The sequence below is a fragment of the Petaurus breviceps genome, unplaced genomic scaffold, assembly GCF_028583685.1.
Source record: "Petaurus breviceps papuanus isolate PSGF00001 unplaced genomic scaffold, PetGlider_PUasm1.0 90633, whole genome shotgun sequence".
Taxonomy (NCBI): Eukaryota; Metazoa; Chordata; class Mammalia; order Diprotodontia; family Petauridae; genus Petaurus; species Petaurus breviceps.
Window position 1 is genome coordinate 7,712,889 of NW_027187293.1, and position 23,469 is coordinate 7,736,357.

General features: G+C 35.6%; 1 protein-coding gene across 1 annotated transcript in view; it reads right to left on the bottom strand.

The window, feature by feature from the left end:
• The window catches only part of RYR2 (ryanodine receptor 2), an 864,696-nt gene that overhangs the window by 537,028 nt on the left and 304,199 nt on the right, over positions 1–23,469 (bottom strand). The window contains exons 5-7 of the mRNA XM_069064486.1: positions 10,248–10,322; positions 9,269–9,347; positions 6,447–6,559 (exon numbers count right to left, since the gene is read on the bottom strand). Of these exons, the coding sequence (XP_068920587.1) occupies positions 6,447–6,559; positions 9,269–9,347; positions 10,248–10,322 (267 nt within the window). The remainder of the gene's footprint in view (positions 1–6,446; positions 6,560–9,268; positions 9,348–10,247; positions 10,323–23,469) is intronic.

Here is a 23,469-nt window from a genome sequence, read left to right on the forward strand (position 1 = left end):
CTGCCTTCCTTCCTTCCTTCCTTTCTGCCTTCCTTCCTTCCTTCCTTTCTGCCTTCCTTCCTTCCTGCCTGCCTTCCTTCCTTCCTGCCTGCCTGCCTTCCTTCCTGCCTGCCTTCCTTCCTTCCTGCCTGCCTTCCTTCCTTCCTGCCTTCCTTCCTTCCTTCCTGCCTTTCTTCCTTCCTTCCTGCCTTTCTTTCTTTCTTCCTTTCTTTCTTTCTTCCTTTCTTTCTTTCTTTCTTTCTTCCTTCCTTCCTTCCTTCCTTCCTTTCTTTTCTTCCTTCCTTTCTTCCTTTCTTCCTTCCTTCCTTTCTTCCTTTCTTCCTTTCTTCCTTCCTTTCTTTCTTCCTTTCTCTCTTTCTCTCTTTCTTTTCTTTCTTTCTCTCTTTCTCTCTCACTCTCTCTCTTTCTTTCTTTCTTTCTTTCTTTCTCTTCCTTCCTTCCTTCCTTCCTTTCTTTTTTGGTAAGCAATTTCATTCCTTTATATTTTCTGAAATTAATATTCCATCTACACTATTTATGGTTCTTTGAATACTTTTTTATGTTCATGTTAAAAACGCACAGGACAGGAACCATCAAGATGGTAGTGTTTTCTTATGGGAGCTAAATCCTATGCTCACAATATCTTCACAGGCCTCAACAAATTGAACAACTAAAATCTGCCTTTTTACCAAAATAGAAATCTTTATTAAAATGTAAATCTAAATTATATTCTAAAGCAGAAAATCAAAGAAGCAAATTATGCATTGATTCCCTATCTGAGTCTATTAATTTTAGAGATTTAGTACAGACAACTCTTCCACAAAAACAGAAATTTTTATTAAAATGTAAGAAAGTTATACAGTAATTTGAATTAAGAACTTAAAAGAAAAATATACTAAGCAAATTAAGGTACCTTGCTGGCTAAACCTTATTCTCCTATCACTACTTAACTCTAATGTAGTAAACTTAACACTTCTTTTGGAATCAGGAGGCTGCTCTAGCATATGAATTACTGTTTGGCAGTAATATGTCCCCAGTAAGAATAATGTCTATAAAGTGTTTCTGCAACTTACTACTGACAGGGAATCTCTTAAATACTTGGTTTATTCACAACAAAGATATAGTACCTTGTTAAAACCTTCCCAGGACTTGTATTCACTTTAGCAAGAGGCATATATAAAACGTGTGCAACATTAGATGCTGCTGCCTTTAATTACCCTAAGGGTATTCTTATCTCACTCCATCCTAGATATACCACATCTGGAGTATTTATGTTCAGTTCTCTGGTCATCACATTTTAGAAAGGACATAGATAAACTGGAAAGCATAAATAAAGGGTGACCAGGATGGTGAGATGATTATATCATGCAATGCTGTGTGAGGACCATTTGAAAGAACTAGGGAAGTTTAACTTAGAGAAGACAGAGGTGAAGGGAAAAGATAAGAGTTATTTTCAAGTGTCTGAGGAATTGTTACATGAAGGGAAATAGTCTTAGTCTGCTTAATCTTAAAGAACAAAATTAGCATCAGAGGGTAAAAGTTAGAAAGAGGCAAATTTAGTTCTGATGTAAGAAAGAGATTCCATGGGCTGCCTTGGGAGGAGGTGAGATCACCCTCCCTGAAGACCTTCAAGGAAAGGCTGGATGAACTCTCTAAACTATAGTTTTCTCATATGTAATGAGAATACATAAGGCAACTGTTGTGCTCTCAGTACAAGGAATTCCTTTTATCAAGGTAAACTGCAACATTTAATAACTAAGTACTAGAGGATTTCCCAAGGCACATTATGTGACTTGGTCTGAATTATAAAATTATTAAGTGTCAGCAATGGGATTCTGCTTTATTCATTTTCAAGTAAGCTCTCAATTCACTAATGATAAACTATCTCTACTCACCTATAAAATGAAGTGAGTATAATAATACTCATGTTCCCCACCCTTATGTAATCATTTTGATGAAAGGACTTTTTAATTTTTTAAAAAATTTTGCAGGGGGGAAGGCAGTGCAATTGGGGTTAAGTGACTTGCCCAAGGTCACATGGCTAGTAAGTGTTAAGTGTCTGAGGCTGGATTTGAACTCAGGTCCTCCTGACTCCAGGGCTGGTGCTCTATTCACTGTGCAACCTAGCTGCCCCTAATGAAAGGATTTTGTTAACTTTAAAGTACCTTATAAATGTGAGTTATTAGTATAATCTATAATAATAGCTAAAGTATACATAACAATTACACAACACTTCACATACATTATCTCATTTGATAGAAGGGGTAAGGACTACATATGCGATCCTATTGGTAAAGGAAACACACAGATGAAGTAACTCCCCCTACCAATGCTAGTTGAGTGAAACCTTCTCTAAACCTTATAGTCTTAGAAATCCTTTGGTGCCTTGTTGACTAGAGGTTAGATGACTCGCTCAAAGTTACACAGGATACACTGTGGCATACTGCTTCTCTGGCAATAAATGATAGCATAACTAAACAAAATGTACAAAAAAATCCCACAATGTTCCTAACAAATCATTTTTACAGTGCTATTCCTAGCTTTAGCCTTCTATCCTCTAAATATTTGATGTCACCCATCTTAAAATGTACATACATAATCCATGTAACCAACTCTATTGGAAGTATAGAGAATCGTCCTAAGCTTCCCTATAGCTAGTCTTGAGATCAGCAGAACAAAGTGGAATAGAATAATTACAAGGAGCCAAAAACTTATAGATGAGGAAAATAAGTTTCTGAGCTTCTAAAAGTTAGTTTTGGGTCATACAAACAGTGTTAAGACAGGACTAGAACTCAGGTCCCCAAAGACTGTAACTTTGCTTACATATGATTGAATTTTGCTGAGTTAGTCAAGTCGTATATAATTCTTCATGATTCCATTTTGGTAATTTCTTGGTAAAGATATTGGAGTGGCTTGCCATTTCCTTTTCCAGCTCATTTTACAAATGAGAAAATGAGGCAAACAGGTTAAGTGACTTGCCCTGTGTCACAGAGCTAGCAAGTGTCTGAGGCACAATGTGAACTCATGAATATGAATCTTCCTGATTCCAAACCCAGTGCTCTATCTACTATACCACACAGTTTCCCATATAATTTGATAGCTCATGAAAATAATTCAGAGTACTTCTATCATTTTTTCCTACATACACATACTTAACAAACTAGCACTTCCTGCATAATTTACAAAAGAGTCATTAAAACAAATCATAAATGGAGTCTGACTCAATCTCACCCTTACCTTATCTCTTAAAGAGATGGATGGAGTGTGTGTGTATATATGTGTACAGGTATACATAGATAGAGGGCACAGGACCAATTGAATAGGAAGGGATGACACTCAAAAGGTGAAATTGAGATGTGAGAGAGGAATATAATAAGAAGAGATGGGGAGAGACAGAATGGGGTAAATTATCTCATATAGAAGAGGCAAGGGAAAATGGTTACAATGGAGGGGAAGAACAGGAAGGTAAAAGGGAATGGGTCAATCTTACTCTCATTGAATTTGGCTTAGGGAGGGAATGACATACACACTAAATAGGGTATCTCGCCCTACAGGAAGAGTAGGGGGGAAGGGGATGAAAGGGGGGATGATGGAGGGGAGGGCAGGTTGTGAGGGAGAGGGTAGTTAGAAGCACACACTTTTGAAAAGGGACAGGGTCAAAGTAGAGAATAGAACAAGTGGGGGAGGCGGGATAGGAGGGAGGGAAATATAGTCAGTCTTTCACAATATATCCACTGTGGAAATGTTTTGCATAGCTACACATGTACAACCTATATTGAATTACTTATCTTCCCAGTAAGGGTGGGTGATGAGGGAGGAAGGGAAAGAATCTGGAATTCAAAGTTTTAAAATCAAATGTTTTATACATACATACATACATACATATATATATATATATATATATATACACACACACACACACACACATACATTTTACATGCAACTAGGAAATACAGGTACTAGGGTATGGGGATCCACCTTGCCCTACCAGAAAGTCAGAGGGCGATGGGGGAAGATATAGGAGACAGCAGATTGGGGCAGGGGTATACAATGGGATTGCTTTTTGGGGTGATGGGTAGGGGGAAGACGGGGAGAAAATTTGTAAAAAAAATCTTGTGAAAATGAATGATGTAAACTAAAAATAAACATATAATTTAATTTAAAAAATAAAATATTAGTGTCATCAAAAAAAGAGAGAGATGTAATTCTTTAGTTAATTCCAAGTTAAACAAGGAAGTTAGTGTCATTACAATTTGATCTATGCTTATTAATGGAAACATTCCAAAAGTATCCTATAATAAAATGCTCCTATTTTACACAATCATATAAGCACAAAATTTGAAGAAACCATCTGGCCTAACTTACACCTGAAAAATAAATTCAACAATACACCTGGTGGCTGTCCAATATTTATTTAAAGACCTCCAATGAAAGGAAGCCTACTTTCTTCGATAGAAACCCATTCGACTTTTGGACAGCTCAAATTTTAGGAAGTTTTTCCTTACATCAAGTCTAATTTGCCTCTCTGCAACTCCTACCCTTTACTCTTCTTTTTGCCACTTGGAAGCAAACAGAACAAGTTTGCCAACCTCCCAGATCATCTGCACTCCAAAAGCTTTCTAGCACGATTCTTTCATCTTGTGAAGTTTTTTTTTTAAACTTAAGTGTAAAATTTTATATTTACCTCTATTCAATCTTATCATATTAGGTTTTATTTACTATTCCAGGCTATAGAATGCTTTCAAATAAAAGAAGCAAGCCACAGATAAATCTTAAACAAAAGAGGGCCAAGAAGAGACCATTGACTCAGTTCAGTAGACACCTTCCAAATGGATGCTGAGCCATTAAAAACTGCTCCTTGGGTCGGGCCAATGAACCATTTCTTAATCTATGTAACTATTCTATATTGTATAGCCAACATCTCTCCTTTTCATAAGAATACCGTAACAGCCTTTGTCAAATACTTTACTAAAATTTAGGCAAATGCTATTTACAGTATTCACCCTCCACTAGTCTAATAATTCTGTGGGAAAAAAATGTCTATATCTTGTGTGTATATTGTTGTTTACATGTTTTTCTCACTCATAAGTATGTGAGCTCCTTGTAAGAAGTGAATGTGTTTTTAGCTTTCTTTGTATCCATGTTCCAGGCACAGTGCCTGGAACAGAGTAAATTCTTAATAAATTCTTATTGATTGACTGTGATGGTAGTCTAGACCAGGCCTCCACAACTTGTAGCCCTGAGGGCACAGCCAAAGGATTTCAGGGGGTCAGTGACAAATATCATCTACATTTTTTGCAGGCTACCTGAAATCCTTTGAGGGGGAGCCACAGGTTATACAGGCCTAGATATTATTCATAGAGTCATTCTAGCTCTCTCTGTGATAGTCATCACAATGAAAAATTGATAACTTATATTTAGCTTTCTGGATACTAAGAAAAGCAGATCTTTTTTCTGAATTACTTAAAAAAGTCAATAATGTCCTGTTTTATGAATATATAATTTATTTTCCTCCTTAAAATGAAGCTTTCCTTCCTTTCTTCCTCCCTTCATTTCAAAAATTAGAAAATTTTTCCCAGGGGCAGAGGGCTAGTAAATGTCAGGGCCAGGCAGCTGAACCTAGTCTTTTCCTGTTCAGCAGTATACTATTCCATGTGGCTTGTATTCAACATTTAACCATGGTCATTCTTAAATAAAGATATATCACATATATATGAATATCAAATTCCATTACAATATATATCAGTGAATGCAAGGATATTTTCAGTTCTTAATCTAGGCTTATATATCATATATCAATGGTATTATATCAGTTATTCATCTGAAATTTTCCCAACTGTGCTATCTGCATTTTCTTTCTTACTATGAATTTTTACATAATGAATTACTTTTGTATCAATTAGTGTGCACCAGATTCCTTTCTTTGGACAGAGAATAAAGACAGGACCTTTTTATTCATGATTAGATGTCATTTACATATCATTAGTAAATTAATAAAGAGTAAGTACTGATAATGTTATTACCATGCACATCAAGGTCATTGTCCTTAGCCAGAAGCCTTAGTTTATATGTTCATGCAAGCTTTTGCTCCAGAATGAAAATTAGAGCAAATAAGGAAAAGGGAAGGGAAGAAAGGACAAATCATAACTGAAAAGGATCATAAAGATCATCTTGTCTAACTTTTTCATTTTACAGATGAAACAACAGCAACTCAGAAAAGTTAAAGCACTTACATCATACAGCAAGTTAAGCAGTCAGGTCTAGACTTAAGGATTCCTCAAACCCAATTAGAATATTATTTTCACTAAATCAATCATCAAATACTGACAGTGGATCACTTGTATATAATTGATATGAGTAATTTGTCATCTAAACCTAAGAAGAGAATTTTAATAATCTCGATTTCATTCATTACAACATTATTTTGTATAAAAATCAACATGTCCATCATGCTATTTTGTACTTACCAAGTATCTTTCAGATGACACACTGACTAAGATTAGGTCATCTCCAACTCGTACTTTTTCTCCTTCTGAACGTTGTTTGGAAGCAGGGTGGATGGTCCACCAACATGCTTCACCTACAACAATATTCCAATCAATCAAAAAGCATTTAGTGAAACAGACCTTGCCCTTAAGAAGATAACAATCTAGCTGAGAGAGACATATACTTGTACAGGTATTATGCTTCAAATAGATATAAAATAGATACAAAATAATTTGGGGGTAAGGAAAGCACTAGTGACTGGTGAATCAGAAAAGGTTCTATTTAGAATTTGGCAACTCAGATTAACCTAAAGAAAACTAGGGAAGAAGTAGAAGGAGAAGAAAAGTGAATTCTGATTATGAGGGACGAGAAAGGAAATGGAGAGCTATATATTTGGAAGAACAAGAAGGAGTGTTCCACCAAACAAATAAAAAGGTCAGTATGCATGAATGGGAGTAAAGTGTAATATAGCTGGAGTGGTGATTTGGAGTAAAATTATTAAGTCTTTTAACTGTCAAAAAGAGGATTTTAAGTTTGATTCTAGAGATTACATAGGAAGCTATTGTAGCTTACTGAGTATAAGGGAATGTCATACTCAAAACCTTTTAGGAAAATCACTGGCAACTATGTAGAAAATGGACTAGGGGGAGGAAATCAGGAGAGACAATAGCAGTAATCTAGGTAAGAAGTGACAAGGAAAGGCCTGAACTAAGGAGGAATCCATGTGAGCACAAAGAAAGGGATGAATGTAAGAGATGTTGTGCTGGTACAAATGACAAGATTTGACAAATGAATGGTTATGTGGGCTAAGGGTGAATGAAAAATTCTAGATGACACCAATACTACTCTTAAAAGAAATGGAAAGTTCTAAAGAGAAACACTGAAAATCTACTCTTATTTTAAGTCTCTGCAAATTCCATTAAAAAATAAAGAAAATAATATATAAATCTTCAAGATCAGTCTTCTTATAAAAATTTTCCCACTAACATATTTAAGAAAGTACAAAACAATATTTTATGGAAAAAAATAACCTTTCCTTTCATGATAATTAAAACAGCTATTGCAAATGAGCTGTGCATGAGAGGTAGATGAAATGCTTTTTTTTCTTAAGTCCTTTTTTAGACAACGCAAAATATTCACTAAGTTTTAACTGTTAAAATTCTTTGTCACTGACCCAAAGGGCAATGAAGTTTAAAAATATGAGGAATATTGCTTTTGCCAGGGTCAATTTATGTCATATGCACAGAAATGAACATAGTTCTTTATACTTCTTTAAGGAACTGAATAGGAGAGTATTTCCTTGTTTTAAATAATTTATGCAGGTTTCTTATTCACTTTTATACTGGCATATATTAATTTGAAATAAGAATGCACTAAAAATAATTTGGGGGAGGGAAGAGGGTAGAGATAAACCTGGGATTCAAAAAAATAAATTAGAATTCTCTCATATTTTTCTCCTTAAAGCATCATAAGTTTTTATATATTTGGGTACTTCTGGATACCCCAAAATTAAAGAATTTCAATATGTGGTTATTTACCACATCTAGTTAGTGAAATGAATGCTAAATTGATAAAGTATTCTCATTTTTCCGAAATATTTTCACATCAACTATTTCACCTATACTCACAGTTAACAATTTGTGGAAAATAAGCTAGAAATAGAAGCCAGGTATTGTCATGTTGCAATCTGCATGCTTTTCTTTCCCCAAGAGCCCGTTCAATCATGCAATTCAGAGAAAGCCCGTATCAGAGATTAGTGTAGATCAGGATCACTAATTGTGGATCCAACACCTATTATTTTTTTCTCCATCATTCTTTTTTTTATTAATTAATTTATTTTTAGTTTTCAACATTCATTTCCACAAGATTTTCAGTTATAATTTTTCTCCCTGTCTTTCCCCTACCCCCACCCCCAAACAGCTAGCCTATTGAATACCCCTTCCCCAATCTGTTCTCTTTTATATCCTTCCCCATTACCCCCCTAACTTTCTAGTAGGACACGATGGATTTCTATACCCCAGTGCCTGTTTATCTTATTTCCCAGTTGCATTCCAACACCTATTATTTAAAGAATAAACAACAAAACATATATTCATTGAAGACTGGACAGATAAAACATGATTATTTATACTCATCAAATAAGATAAATTAAAAGACCAAAATAAAAAAAATACTGGATATCATGTAACTAATAGTCTCCTGAACAAGAAACCAAAAATATGGTAAGGGAAGTGGCTGGTCTCACTATTTAGTTAGGAATAGAAAATAAGAATACAAAGTCATCAATTCACCATGTATTCAGTGGAGCTACACTCTTGTTATGTTTGGAGATGATGGATCCAAATGGATGAGTGAGTGAATAAACGAATTTTTAAAAAGAAAGGTAATGGAGAAGGCGAAGAGAACAAGCATGTATTAAGTACCTACTATGCACAAGATACTGTTTTAAGTGTTTTACAAATATTATCCCATTCGAATGGATGTAAAAGGGAAAGAAAGACTAAATATAATTTCACAAACTACTATAAAATAAAAATCACTGTGGCTAGTACTTTTGCGAAGCAGTACAGAACAACCTACTTTCTTCCTCAAACACAAGAAAAAGCAGTTTTTACCTTGGTTTCTAACTACCTAAAATGGAAGGGATTACCATATATTAATTCTAAATCCTCTGCTTTTGCTAAAAATCAACACACTAAATCTACATATTAATCTAATTTATCATATCACATCCCATAATCTATTCCAATTAAATCCCAGAAAGCATCTTGTTAAAAATTTCCTGATCCAACACAGAGCTCACCTGTTGTGTCTTCTTGTAACCCAACATCAAAAGCCAGTTTATCTGTTGATGACCGAGAGGTGGAAAGGCAGCAGAGGTACTAGAAATTAAGAAGTAGGTGTTCATCATTACATGTTTATATTCATGGTCAACTCCTATGATGAAAAGTAATATGACACTGATCTGCCTCAGTTGTACTATACAACAGTCTTTTTCCATAAATAGGATACTTCTTTTCTAATCCTGGAGTTTTAATTGTCTGTAGTTCAGAACTGTATTTAAGCTGCACTGATCAAGATTAATGTCCCAAAGTGAATTGTCAATCTCTATACGCTTCGATTCCCCCCAAAAGACTGAAGAGAGATATATTGGCAGTGAAAGAATTGCTCCCTAGCAAATAAGTGACTGAGGACTAAATTATACCCTTTGACGTTGTATATATCTTTTACAGGTACTCCATGAACATAAAGAGTAGATTGTAGTCCTGAAGAGTATAATTCAGATGAGGTTAGAAAGAATATGAATTTTAACTGGGAGAAGGGAATAAGTTGTGGCTAAAGTGAGAATAAGCTTAGAGAGGAAATTAAAATTCTGAAAAAGGAGAAAAAAAGAGAGGGACAAGGCAGTATTGACAAGTGCATACTAGCTGAGGTTTTTCAAATCCTTGAGTTAGCAGGCTTTGGGTCTATTACTCCCTTGAAGTGATTTTTAAAATAATGCAACAACAATAATACTACTTAACATTTTAAACAGTGATTGAAATTACAAATCATTAGGAAAGATGCTTTTCTCATTTATATTCCCTAAGTATTCACCACTAAATCATCCCATCTAAAAAAAAAACTTTAAAAAATTATGAGCTAATATCCCCTTACAGACTTTATGAAACCAGTTTCTTGGTGCTATAACTTAACTGTTAGTACCCAGAGTTCCTGACTGTGTACAGAAGGAAAAATTCTGCCTGGAACACATGGCTAATGACTTCAACCTGTTTACTTACCATACCACTGTAGGAATGTCGTAATAATATGGCATGTCCATACAGGAGCGTCCGATGGCCACCACCTTGGGCAGTCTGAGCAGACAGAAGAAAAAGGAGGGAAGACATCTTGAAAAAGAAAAACCTACCAACATCCCTATAATTTCTGGACTTTCCAAATATCCAATAACAATTTAAAATATCAAAGGGCCTTTCTATAAGGTATCATTTCTGATCTTTCTATGTAATTTCTAAATATTATATTGTTTACACGTTATGTTCATAAAAGACCTCAAGAAATTAGAAAGGTTTATTTCAAGGAAACTTTTATATATAACAGTAGAAATGAAGGTGACGGAAAGGGGTTGAAAAAAATACTATGTTTCCATAAACAAAACTGCTTACAGGAATGTTATATTCAAGAAAACATTTATTGAAATAGGCAAGATATTAACTACAACAGAAAACATTTCATAAACTTTTTGTTCCTTAAATATGAATCTAAATAATAGCTTTTTCTTGCCTTGTTTGGATATGTTAACTTTAATGGGACATTACACTTTAACACCAGACTTAAGATTTACAAGTAACTAAAAGTAAGATTAACTTAACTGACAGTTGTTTGACTTATACCAACGTAAATGTATGATTTAAAAACAAAGAGGACAAAGACAAAAGTTCTGTCTAATATTAAGACCTCTAACTTGAAAGATAATATCTATTTATAAATATATGAGTGTTCTTGGGAAAGTTGAGAGAGCTGCCTCAGTCTCCTTTCTGAATTTCCTTTTATTTATACTTTCATGTTTTTCCAACTGTTTAAAATTTGGATTTTACTTTTCATTATTTCAAATGTGAAATATTTTGGCAATGTGAATGAAGCTTATGTTAAGATTCAAAAATCTGCAAATAAATCTCATTGGAGTCCATTTAAAATGAAGTCACTGTTAACATTTTAATGGTACTTCATGGTGTATAACACTCTTCTAATCAAGTACTATGAAAATCTTACAAAGTTACTACTCCCATGCCTGAGCCAGGGAGAAGGGCTACATTGCCCAGTCTGAAAATCTTTGGCAGATCACTTAATCTCTAATCACTCCTTACCTTTGAAAAAGAAATATTTTAGACTTATTGCCCTTTTGGCTACTCCAAACTTTTAAAATTATATATTCTAACTGTTAGACCTGTGTTAAAATTCCACCTCAGATAACGACAATTTGTCTGACACTAAACAATGACTTTCCTTCTCTGTGCTTTATTTTCTTCATCTGCAAAATTGGGTGCCTTGACTGTATGGTCCCTAAGGTTATCTTCTAGCTCTAAACTTGTATCCATCTAAATATATGTCATAATATGCACATTCATCATCAGTTTGGTCTTTTCTATGTGGATTACTAGGCTAATCTTTTGTGAGTGGCCATGGATTTTATTACAAGACTGAGTAGTATTCTGGAATTTTTTGGAATCAGCATAATTTTACATGCAAATATGAGCTAGTCACTCATATCAACTTAATTTTCATAAGTAAAGTTTTTATAACCTAAAGTATTAAAAAGTCCAAATGTGGTTGCTCCATTGTGGTTGATGATGATAATAGAAACATTGACAAACATTTACAAATCTATTCTTTTTTGCCTATTTATTGTCTTCCTTCCAATTTCATCTAAAAATGTTATTTGAAAGATATACTTTATTTGAATCTCAATTAAAAAAAGATTCCAAGGTCCATAAAAAACAATTTGGAAACTGGCCAAATGAGGAATTCTCTTTAAAATCAAAAGCAGGAATCAAAATAAATTGAGGATAAACAGTTCTTTCATATTTAGACCATTAATTCATGTAATTGCTGTCCATACTTTACATTTCTACCAAATTCCCTATACAAAAGAATTCCCTTCCCATCTATTTAATTCAAAGAAGGGGTTCTCATCCTTTACCTTTCCTTTTAAGTGAGATTAACCACTTGAGAATCATACTTGCTCTGGAAGTCTTAAACATTTCATCCATTCATTTGAATGACTATAGTCACATTGTATACCAACAAAAAAAGAAGAGTATCATAAAAAGCTCATAAAAAGATCCCAAAATTATTGATGAGGTATGGGCTCTTGGAGCCCCCTTGAGCTCTCCTTGAATCTTTGAGGTATAGGCTCTGGGAAGCCCCCTTGAACCCTGATTAAATTTCATCCCATTTGCATGAGGCCATAAGCCTTACAATGTGGCTGGGCCCAGACCTCTGTTACTAGCCTAGCCCTCCATGGTCCATCTACTTCCCACCCTTAAGTCTATCAAAATGTGAATCCACCCTTGAATTGGCCTAGCCCACCACTGTCTGTAGGCCTCAGCCCCTCCAGCAAAAAAGGATAAAAAGAGGTGAAATTATAACCGCCCTTTTCTTTTTGGCCTTGACATAGTCATCTTTAATACCAACCAGGAAAATTGTCCTTTATACCAGGGAAACTGTCTTTTCTCTATCTTTTTTTTTTTTTTTTTTTTTTGGCGCCAGTTTGGTCTTTATTTGCTTAACCTCCTTGCCAGGTTTGTCTCCTCCAGGGTTCAAGCCGCCAACCTCTGGATGAACACTAAGGCTATGCAAATCTCCCACTGAGGCAGAGGCAGGCCCAGAACAGGCCTGATCAACTCAGAGGGCAAGTCTTCCCACCAACCACAAGGGCCACTACCAGGCCTATTACCAAAGGGCTGGGACTGGAAAGAGCAAGGTAAGAACCAAATGCAGGGGTCCCTGTCCTGGATAGCAAATATGCCTGGGGCTACCACTTCATGGCCCAGAAATTAAAAAAAAAAAAGCCCATCAGGACCTTCAAAGACCAGGATGACAGAGTGAACCTCACTGCTCCAACCTCCCCCCCCCTCCTCCACCAAAAAAACATACTAACTATTGCCCCAGGGCAAAACCCTCTACAGTGAAGGTTTGGGATCCCTAGAGGAAGGGTGTGGCTAGGGCTCTGCCTCAAAATGTGTAGAAAGCAGACTACAAAGACCCTGGAGTCCTACTATCCTCAGAGGGAGGAACCAAACTCAGAGGGAGACAATGTGGACTCCACACCCACAGCTGAAACATACACAGGGAAAGGGTACCTAGCACAGAAAGCCCTCCTAGATGAGATCAAAAGGAACTTTAAAAACCGATTGAGAGAGATAGAAGACAAAATGAATAATTATCTCAAAACCAAAATTGCAAAATTAGAAAAACATTAAAATGAAGAAAACATCTCTCTAAAAAGAAAAGTGTATGATATAGAAAAGGAACTCCAAAAATTAACCAAGGAAAATGATTTGCTAAAAAACTAGAATCAACCAAATTGAAATAAATAATTTTGAGGAACCAAGAATTAGTCAAACAAAACAAAAAGAATGAAAAATTAGAAAAAGAGGCAAAATATCTCAATGGAAAAATAACTGTCCTGGAAAACAGATCCAGGAGAGATAATCTGAGAATCATAGGCCTACCAGAAAATCATGATGAAAAAATGAGCCAGGACAACATTCTCCAAGAGCTTGCTAAGGAAAATTGCCCTGAGGTACAAGAACCTGAGGGTAAAATAGAAATCCAGAGAATCCACCAGACACCTGCTGAAAGAGATCCCAAACTGAAAAGGCCTCAAAATGTTGTGGCCACACTCTAGAACTACCAGATAAAAGAGAAAATACTTCAAGCATCCAGAAAGAAACAATTCAAATATCAAGGGTCCACAGTGAGGATCGCACAGGATTTGGCAGCCTCTACACTGAAAGATCAGAGGCAGTGGAATACAATTTTCCAGAAGGCAAAAGAGCTTGGGTTACAACCAAGGATCATATACCCAGCAAGACTGAGCATATTCTTCCAGGCAGAGATGGTCATTCAATGATATAACAGAGTTCTAGACCTTCCTGATGAAAAAGCCAGAACGCAATGGAAAATTCAACCTCAAATTAGGAGATGCAACAGTGATATAGAAAGGTAAACAAGGAAAGCACACACACACACACACACACACACACACACACACAAACACATACACACACCCTGCTATCTGATAAGAGCAAATTGGTTATAGACAAGTAGAGAATATGAGTATAAAATACACAAAATGATTATTAAAAAAAAATCTTATTAAGGGCTACAAAGGGACTGCAATGGAAGAAGAGGAATGAATGAAGTGGAAAAGGGTAAATTATGCCACACAAAGAGGCATAAAAAGAGTACAGAAGAGGAAATTAGGGAGGGAGATGAGAATCATATGAGCTTTTCCCAAATTGGTTTTGATGCAAGGAGGGAATAACAACCAGTTAAGCATAGGACTCTATGGCGAAGAAATGCAAAAAGTATCATTTTAGAGGGAAAGAGGGGAGGGAGAGGAGCTTCGCATGAGATTTGTTCCTGCCACTCTTGGTGCGAAGAAGAAATAACATATTTCTTTAAGTATAAAAATATCCTACAGGCAGCAGGAGGGGGAAAGGGTTATGAAAGGGGGGAGGGGAGTGGTTAGTAGGGAGGGAAGGCGTAAGGGGAAAGGGGAGGAAAAGGGAGGGGGGCTGATAAGGGAATACTGAGGGAGGTGGTGGAAACTGGGCACAAACCATTATTTAACACCATATACCAAAAGCAAGAAAACTATTAAGGGGGAGGAAGGAAGAAGGGGAAAAATATGAGCATTAACAGGGGAGGGAATAGGATGGAGGGAAAGAAACAGATAACAATCATAACTGTAAATGTGAATGGAATGAACTCTCCCATAAAATGGACATGGATAGCAGAATGGATTAGAAATCGGGGCAGCTAGGTAGCACAGTGAATAGAGCACTGGCCCTGGAGTCAGGAGGACGTGAGTTCATATCTGGCCTCAGACACTTAACACTTAACTAGCTGTGTGACTTTGGACAAGTCACTTAACCCCAATTGCCCCTCCAAAAAGCCAAAAAAAAAAAAAAAGAAATCATAATCCTACAATATGCTGTTTCCAAGAAACACATCTGAAACAGAGGGATACACACAGGGTAAAGGTAAAAGGCTATAAGTAAAATATATCATGCCTCAGCTAAAGTAAAAAAAGCAAGGATAGCAATCTTTATATCAGATAAAGCAAACAAAATTGACCTAATTAAAAGAGATAAGGAAGGAAACTATTTCCTGTTAAAAGGCATCATCAAGAACGAAGCAATATCATTACTTAACATATATGCACCAAGTGGTTTAGCATCCAAATTGCTAGAGAAGAAGAAAAAGGAATGAGAAGAAGAAATAGATAGCAAAACTATACTAGTGGGAGACCTTAATCTCCCCCTCTCTGAACTTGATAAATCCAACCTCAAAAAAACAAGAAAAAAGTTAAGGAGGTGAACAGAATTTTAGAGAAGATAGGTATGATAGATCTCTGGAGAAAACTGAATGGGGATAAAAAGGAATATACTTTCTTCTCAGTGGTTTATGGCACATACTCAAAAATTGACCATGTTTTAGGACATAAAAACCTCACAATTGTATGCAGTAAGGCAGAAATATTAAATGCATCCTCCTCCGATCATGATGCAATAAAAATTATCTGTAATAAAGGGCCATGGAAAGACTGACTAAAAACTAATTGGAAATTAAACAATTTAATCCTAAAGAATGAGTGGGTCAAACAAGAAATTATAGAAACAATCAGTAATTTCATTCAAGAGAATGATAATAACAAGACAACATACCAAAATCTGTGGGATGAATTAAAGGCAGTTCTTAGGGGAAGTTTTATATCCTTGAGTACATACATGATTAAATTAGAGAAAAGGGAGGTTAATGAATTGGGCATGCAATTGAAAAACCTAAAAAAAGAACAAATTCAAAATCCCCAATTAAATACTAAATTAGAAATATTGAAAACCAAAGGAGAGATTAATAAAATTGAAATTAAGAAAACTATTGAATTAATAAATAAAACTAAGAGCTGGTTTTATGGGGAAAAAACAACAAAACTGATAGATCCTTAGTCAATATGATCCAAATTATGAGTATCAAAAATAAAAAGGGTGAATCTACCTCCAATGAAGAGGAAATCAAAATAATAATTAGGAATTATTTTTTCCCAATTGTATGCACATAAATTTGACAATCTTAGGGAAATGGATGAATATTTACAAAAATAAAAGTTGTCCAGATTAACTGAAGAGGAAGTAAATTCCTTAAATAACCCCATCTCAGAAAAAGAAATTGAACAAGCCATCAGTTAACTCCCTAGGAAAAAATCTCCAGGGCCAGATGGATTTACTAGTGAATTCTATCAAACATTTAAAGAACAATTGATTCCAATACTCTACAAACTATTTGGGAAAATTAGTGAAGAAGGAATCCTACCAAATTCTTTTTATGACACAAATATGGTACTGATACCTAAATCAGGAAGAGATAAAGCAGAGAAAGAAAATAACAGACTAATCTCCTTCATGAATATAGGTGCAAAAATTCTAAATAAAATACTAGCAAAAAGACTACAGCAATTTATCTCAAGAATAATATACTTTGATCAGGTAGGGTTTATTCCAGGAATACAAAGATGGTTTAATGTTAGGAAAACCATCAGTATAATTGATCATATCAACAATAAAACTAGCAGAAACCACATGATCATCTCAATCGATGCAGAAGAGGCTTTTGACAAAATACAACATCCATTCCTATTAAAAACATTAGAAAGTATAGGAATAAATGGAACCTTCCTTAAAACAATAGGTAGCATCTATTTAAAGCAATCAGCAAGTATTATATGTAATAGGGTAGAAGCTAGAAGCATTTCCCATAAGATCAGGGGCAAAATAAGGGTATCTACTATCACCCTCTTATTCAATCTGGTACTAGAAATGTTAGCAGTAGCAATTAGAGAAGAAAAAGAAATCAAAGGAATCAAATTAGGCAAAGAAGAGACCAAGCTATCACTCTTTGCAGATGATATGATGATATACTTAGAGAATCCTCGAGAATCAAGTAAAAAACTACTTGAGACAATAAATTTGGCAAAGTTGCATGATATAAAATAAACTCACATAAATCCTTGGCATTCCTATATATTTCCAATTAAATTCAACAGCAAGAGATAAAAAGTGAAATCCCATTTAAAGTTACTGTAGATATTATAAAATATTTGGGAATCTACCTGCCAAAACAAACCCAGGACCTATATGACCACAACTACAAAACACTTTTTCACACAAATAAAGTCAGATCTAACTAATTGGAAAAATATCAATTGCTCATTTCTGGGTCGAGCTAATATAATAAAAATGACAATTTTACCTAAATTAAATTATATATTTAGTGCCATAACAATTAATTTACCAAAAATCTACTTTATAGAGCTAGAAAAACTAGTAACAAAATTCATTTGGAAGAATAAACAGTCCAGAATATCAGGGCAATTAAAGAAAAGAAATGCTAGGGAATGTGGACTAGCTATAACAGATTTCAATCTGTATTATAAAGCAGCAGTCATCAAAACCACTTGGTACTGGCTGAGGAATAGAGGAGTGGATCAATGGAACAGATTAGGCACATGAGATTCAGAAGTCAACGACTATAGTAATCTATTGTTTGACAAACCCCAAGACCCTAGTTTGGGGGATAAGAACTCACTATTTGACAAAAACGGCTAGGAAAACTGGAATATAGTATGGCAGAAACTGGGCACAAACCATTATTTAACATCATATACCAAAAGCAAATCTAAATGGGTGCATGATCTAGGTATAAAGGTTGATACTGTAAGCAGTCTTGGAAAACAAAGAATAGTTTACCTGTCAGATTTGTGGAGAGGGCATGACTTAATGACTAAACAAGAATTAGAGAACATTATAAAATGTAAAATGGATAATTTTGATTACATGAAATTGAAAAGCTTCTGTACAAACAATGCCAATGTAACCAAGATTAAGAGGGAGGTGGGAAATTGGGAAAGAATCTTTACAACCTATGTCTCTGACAAAGGCCTCATTTCTAAAATATACAGAGAATTGAGTCAAGTTTATAAGAATATAAATCATTCCCCAATTGATAAATGGTCAAAGGATATGAACAGGCAGTTTTCAGAGGAAGAAATTAAAGATATCTATAAGCACATCAAGAAATAATGTAAATTACTACTGATTAGAGAAATGCAAATCAAAACAACTCTGAGGCACCACATCTCACCAGTCAGATTGGCTAAGATGACAAAACGGTAAAATGACAAATGCTGGAGAGGATGTGGGCAAATTGGAATACTAATGCATTGCTGGTGGAGTTGTGAACTGATCCAGCCTTTCTGGAGAGCAATCTGGAATTATGCCCAAAGGGCTGTAAATGATTTCATATCCTTTGACCCAGCAATACCACTCCTAGGGTTCTATCCCAAAGAGATCATAGAAGTGGGAGGAAAACCCATATGTACAAAAATGTTTATAGCAGCTCTTTTTGTGGTGGCAAAAAATTGGAAATTAAGGGGGTGCCCATCAATTGGGGAATGGCTGAACAAGTTGTGGTATATGCATGTTATGGAATACTATTGTGCTATAAGAAACAAGGAGCAGATTGACTTCATATTTACCTGGAGAGGCTTATACGAACTGATGCTGAGTAAGAAGAGTTGAACCAGGAGAAATTTGTACACAATTACAGACACAATGTATGTGTTATGACCAGCTTTGATAGACTGGACTTTTCTCAGCATTGCAGTGATATAAGTCAATCCCAAAAGACTCATGATGGAGAGAAATGTGTGCATCCAGAGAAAGAACTTGAAAGAACTGAGTTTATATCCAGATGGAAGCAAAATACCTGATCTTTTTCCTTTTCTTGTTTGGTTTTATGTCCTCTTTACCATTTTTCATTCCATCTGATACAATCCGTCTTTATAACCTGACTAATGTGAAAGTATTTACAGATCCTATACTAGACTATATGCCGCCATGTGGGCGAGGGGAGGGAGGGGGACAAAATATGAAACTCAAGGAATTGTGGAATTGAATCCTGTAAACTAAAAGTAAACAAACAAATTATTTTTTTAAAATCTAAAAAATAACATAACAAAGGAAATCAATTTTACTGAAATGAAGTTATCAAAAAGTTTCAAAAAAAAAAAAATCTCCTACTGTATCCAAGTTCTCCAGCCCACTGGACCTAGCATCATCTGTGTTCCGGAGTCTGACCCCTTGAATGTGAAGTCTGACTCCCTTGAATGGGACTCAGAGAGGCAGGGACAGCTCTATGCTCCTTGCCAGCAGGAAGCACTTTCAGAAGCTGAGACCTTTGCCCTTTACCCCAAAGGAATTTGGGTCCCATTTGTTTGAGGGGGGAATGATGAGGTATGGGCTCAGGAAGCCCCTTTGAGCTCTCCTTGAATCTTTCAGTTTTAGGCTCTTGATACCCTCCCCGCCCTTGAACTCTGATTCAATCTCATCCCGTTTGATGAGGTATATGAGGCCATAAATCTTATATTGTGGCTGGACGCAGACCTCTGTTACTAGCCTAGCCCTCTGTTGTCCATCTACTTCGCACCTGTGAGCCTATCAAAATATCAATCCACCTTTGAATTGGCCTAGCCCAGCATTATCTGTTGGCTCCAAGTAGCCTCCAGCAACTTCCCACCCTTAATCAACTCACCTCATTAACTCCTTCTGAAGACCCTCCCCAAACTCCTCCTCTAGACCACCTCTAGATTTCTCCCACAGCTTTCTGTATATAAGATCCCATCTTCCCTCCATGTGGTTTGAGAGTGTCATAGAATAATCAAGCACAGACTTACTCTGTGTCCAATACAAGCAAACTTTTAATAAACTTTTCTTTGGCTGAGAAGACTTGAGTAGAATTCATTCGGACCCAGCATGTTGGTATTTTGGGGTCTCCAGAACAACCCTAATCCTCTCTATGGGTAACCTCTTCATTATGATTATCTACATTCCTTAATTCAAATCCCATCTCCATTAACGATCATTAGATTCTTATGATAGAGATGTTAGTTTCCTTCCAATATTTATGTAAAGTCTGCCTAGGCTCTACTAAACTCTTAAGAAATGACCTCAATCTGGGGCGGCCAGGTGGCTCAGCGAGTAAGAGCACTGGCTCTAGTGTCGGGATGACCTGGAGATCAAATCCCAGGCTCAGATACTCAGCACCACACCCAGAAATAACTGGCCGTGTAACCTTGAGCAAGTTACTTAACCCTGATTGCTTAAAAAAAAAAATGACCTCAATCAATAGACATTCATTAAGCACCAACTTTATGTTCAATGACCTGTGCTCACTCTTGGAGATACCAAAAGAAAAGTCAAATAATCTTCACCCTTAAAGAGCTTAAATTCTATCAGGGGACTACAACAAGGTCACAAATAAGTAAATAAAAGGATATATTCAAGGTAAATAAACAATAATTTGGGGAGGGTAGTAGTAACAGAAAAACCTCTTGAAAGAGGTAGTATTTAAACAGATTCAAGAAGCCAAGAGTTCCAAAAGGTAGAAGTGAGGCATTTTAGGCATGTGGGTGGGGGTGGGGTACAGACAGATTATGCAAAGAAATGGAAGGGGAAGACTGGATTATCATGTATAGGAAATACCAAAGAGACCACCTTGGCTGGACAGAAGAATGAATGAGAAAGGGTGATGTCATGAACCCAGAAAGACAGGTTGGAATCAGAGGGTGAAGAACTTTAAATGTCCATTAGAGACATCTGTATTTTGTCCTAGAAACAATGGGGTACACCTATATTTTCTTGATCAGGGAAATGACATGGTCATAACCTATGCTTTAAGGACATTAATTTGGTAGCTATATGGAAGGCAGACTGGAAAGAGCTTGGATGAAAGAAAATAACAGTATAATTATATAATGTACTTCTTCCTACTCTTCCACATCTTGGTGTAATTCAGTTTGTATAACATTGATACTTTGATAAAAACCACTAGCATGAAACCAAACCATACTTTACCAGATGGTGTGGTACAGTGGACAGGCTGCTGAGGAGGTAGGGCTGGAGTGGGATGGGGTGGGGAGATCCAGGCTATCTTATTTAGAAAAATCTAATGACAAAATTATCTTTCTAACATCCAATGGTACTTCTGAAGTCTTATTTAAAGGATGAGCAGAGTATGCAAAAGATTTAATGTAGAAATATCAATATCAATAATTATTTAAAATATATATTAATACAGTATAACTTGTTATTATATTAATATGTAGAAAGAATTTTTGAGGAAAAAATCCGAAGAACAATGCTACTTGGAATTATTTCCAAAGTAAATTGGGTCATTTAATTTATTACTGTCATGAGTTTAAAATGCTAACAGAGATTAGTAAACTATAGTATATAATATTAGAAGAGTGGGGATTAATAAACCTTATCACTATTTGCACAGTTAAATTGTTGGCTCTTCTTTTCTTACTGTTTCGTATAAAAAATTAGTTTATTAATCACTCTTTGGAATTACTGCTAATTAAAGGTACTTATTTTTGTCAACTATATACTATTTAAGTATTTCAAAGATTTTTTTTAATTTGCTCATTTTCTTTAAGTAATCATTGGAAACTTGGAGTATTTCCCTTTTTTTTTTTTCTTTTTGGAGGGCAGTTGGGGTTAAGTAACTTGGCCACGGTCACACAGCTAGTAAATGTGTCAAGTGTCTGAGGCCGCATTTGAACTCAGGTCCTCCTGACTCCAGAGCCAGTGCTCTATTCACTATGCCTCATAACTATTTTATTTTAATAATAAAGAGGATCTTGAACAATTTAGGTAAATCCAACTCGGATTTTTTACCTTTTTTTTTTTTTTTTTTAGCAATTGGGGTTAAGTAACTTGCTCAAGGCTACATGGCCAGTTATTTCTGGGTGTGGTGCTAAGTATCAGGTCATCTCGACACTGGGGCTGGTGCTCTTACTCGCTGTGCTACCTGGCTGCCCCAGATTTTTTACCTTTTGATGCTATTTTACATCACAAAATTATCTATTTGAAACAATGGAGTCATGAAATATGCAAAGTACTTTAACCTAGGTTACAAAACAAAGGAGGAAAAGGAAGAAGTGAATTTTGGGGTTCCAAACATGTAATATATACACCTTCTTTCTTATATATGAGACAAATAAAATTTTTTAATTGACAAAATACAATAATTTTCTCAACTTGGACATGGAAGAAATTGGTTGCTTCATAGAAGAAAAGCATATGGCTTTAATCTGTCTTCTCCCTGAGCTAATGGTTAACCTCCCTAAAGTAAGAAGGCAAACATAGCATAAGCCACATTCAGAATTCCAACAAAACATATATATGTGTCATTTGTTCTTGCCTGGTCCCAGTCCCTGATGGCCCAGTAGAAGACATCCAAGGCTACCATCACCACAAACATCATCATCACAAAGGAATTGTAGTTAATAAATAACCTACTTTCAGCAAAAAACAAACAAAAAAAAAACTTTCAGCTGCTAGATGGTTCAGTGAATAGAGCATGGGCTTGGTGAGGAAGAGCAGAGTACAAATCTGGCCTCAGATACTTACTAGTTGTGTGACCTCAGGCAAATCATTTAACCTTTCCCTAGTTTTCCTTTACTTTGAATCAGTTTCCTCTGCTGCAAAAATTTAGATAATAGCACCTACCTTGCAGGGCTGTTGTGATGATCAAATGAGATAATATTTTTAAAGGTATTATGTACATAATGGGTGTTTGGCATACAGTAGTTACTATATAAACACTAGCTAAGAGTGGTGGTGGTAGTAGTAGTAGTAGTAGTAGTAGTAGCAGTAGTAGTAGTAGTAGTAGTAGTAGTAGTAGTAGTAGTAGTAGTAGTTAGTAGTAATAATATAAAAATATGTCTGACAAACCTAGTTTGATAATGCATATGATATGGCAATTGTGATGGTATCTTTACCAACAAATTTCCCCAGGAAACAGCTCTAGCTCAATGACAGCATTGGTCAATAGGAAAACATCAGTCTGCTTCCACCAGGGTAAGCAATTTTACTTCAAGTGGGAAATTTAAAATTATTTTAAAATGAAAAATAAAAATAAAGGCCATTTCCTTTTAAGCACTTTAATTTGATGTAATTTCATGCCTATGGCCTATATTAATAAAATTTTAACTGATAGGCATGAAAAATATACAGGCCATTAGGCTGGTGGTGGGTGTTAAGGGTAACCATGGACAAATATAAATAAGAGATTAGACCTAAAATCAACAGATTACCTCTCCTTTGGGAGTGTACTGGGTCTGGCTTAGGATCTAATTTTCCTTCCCTTCTGCTC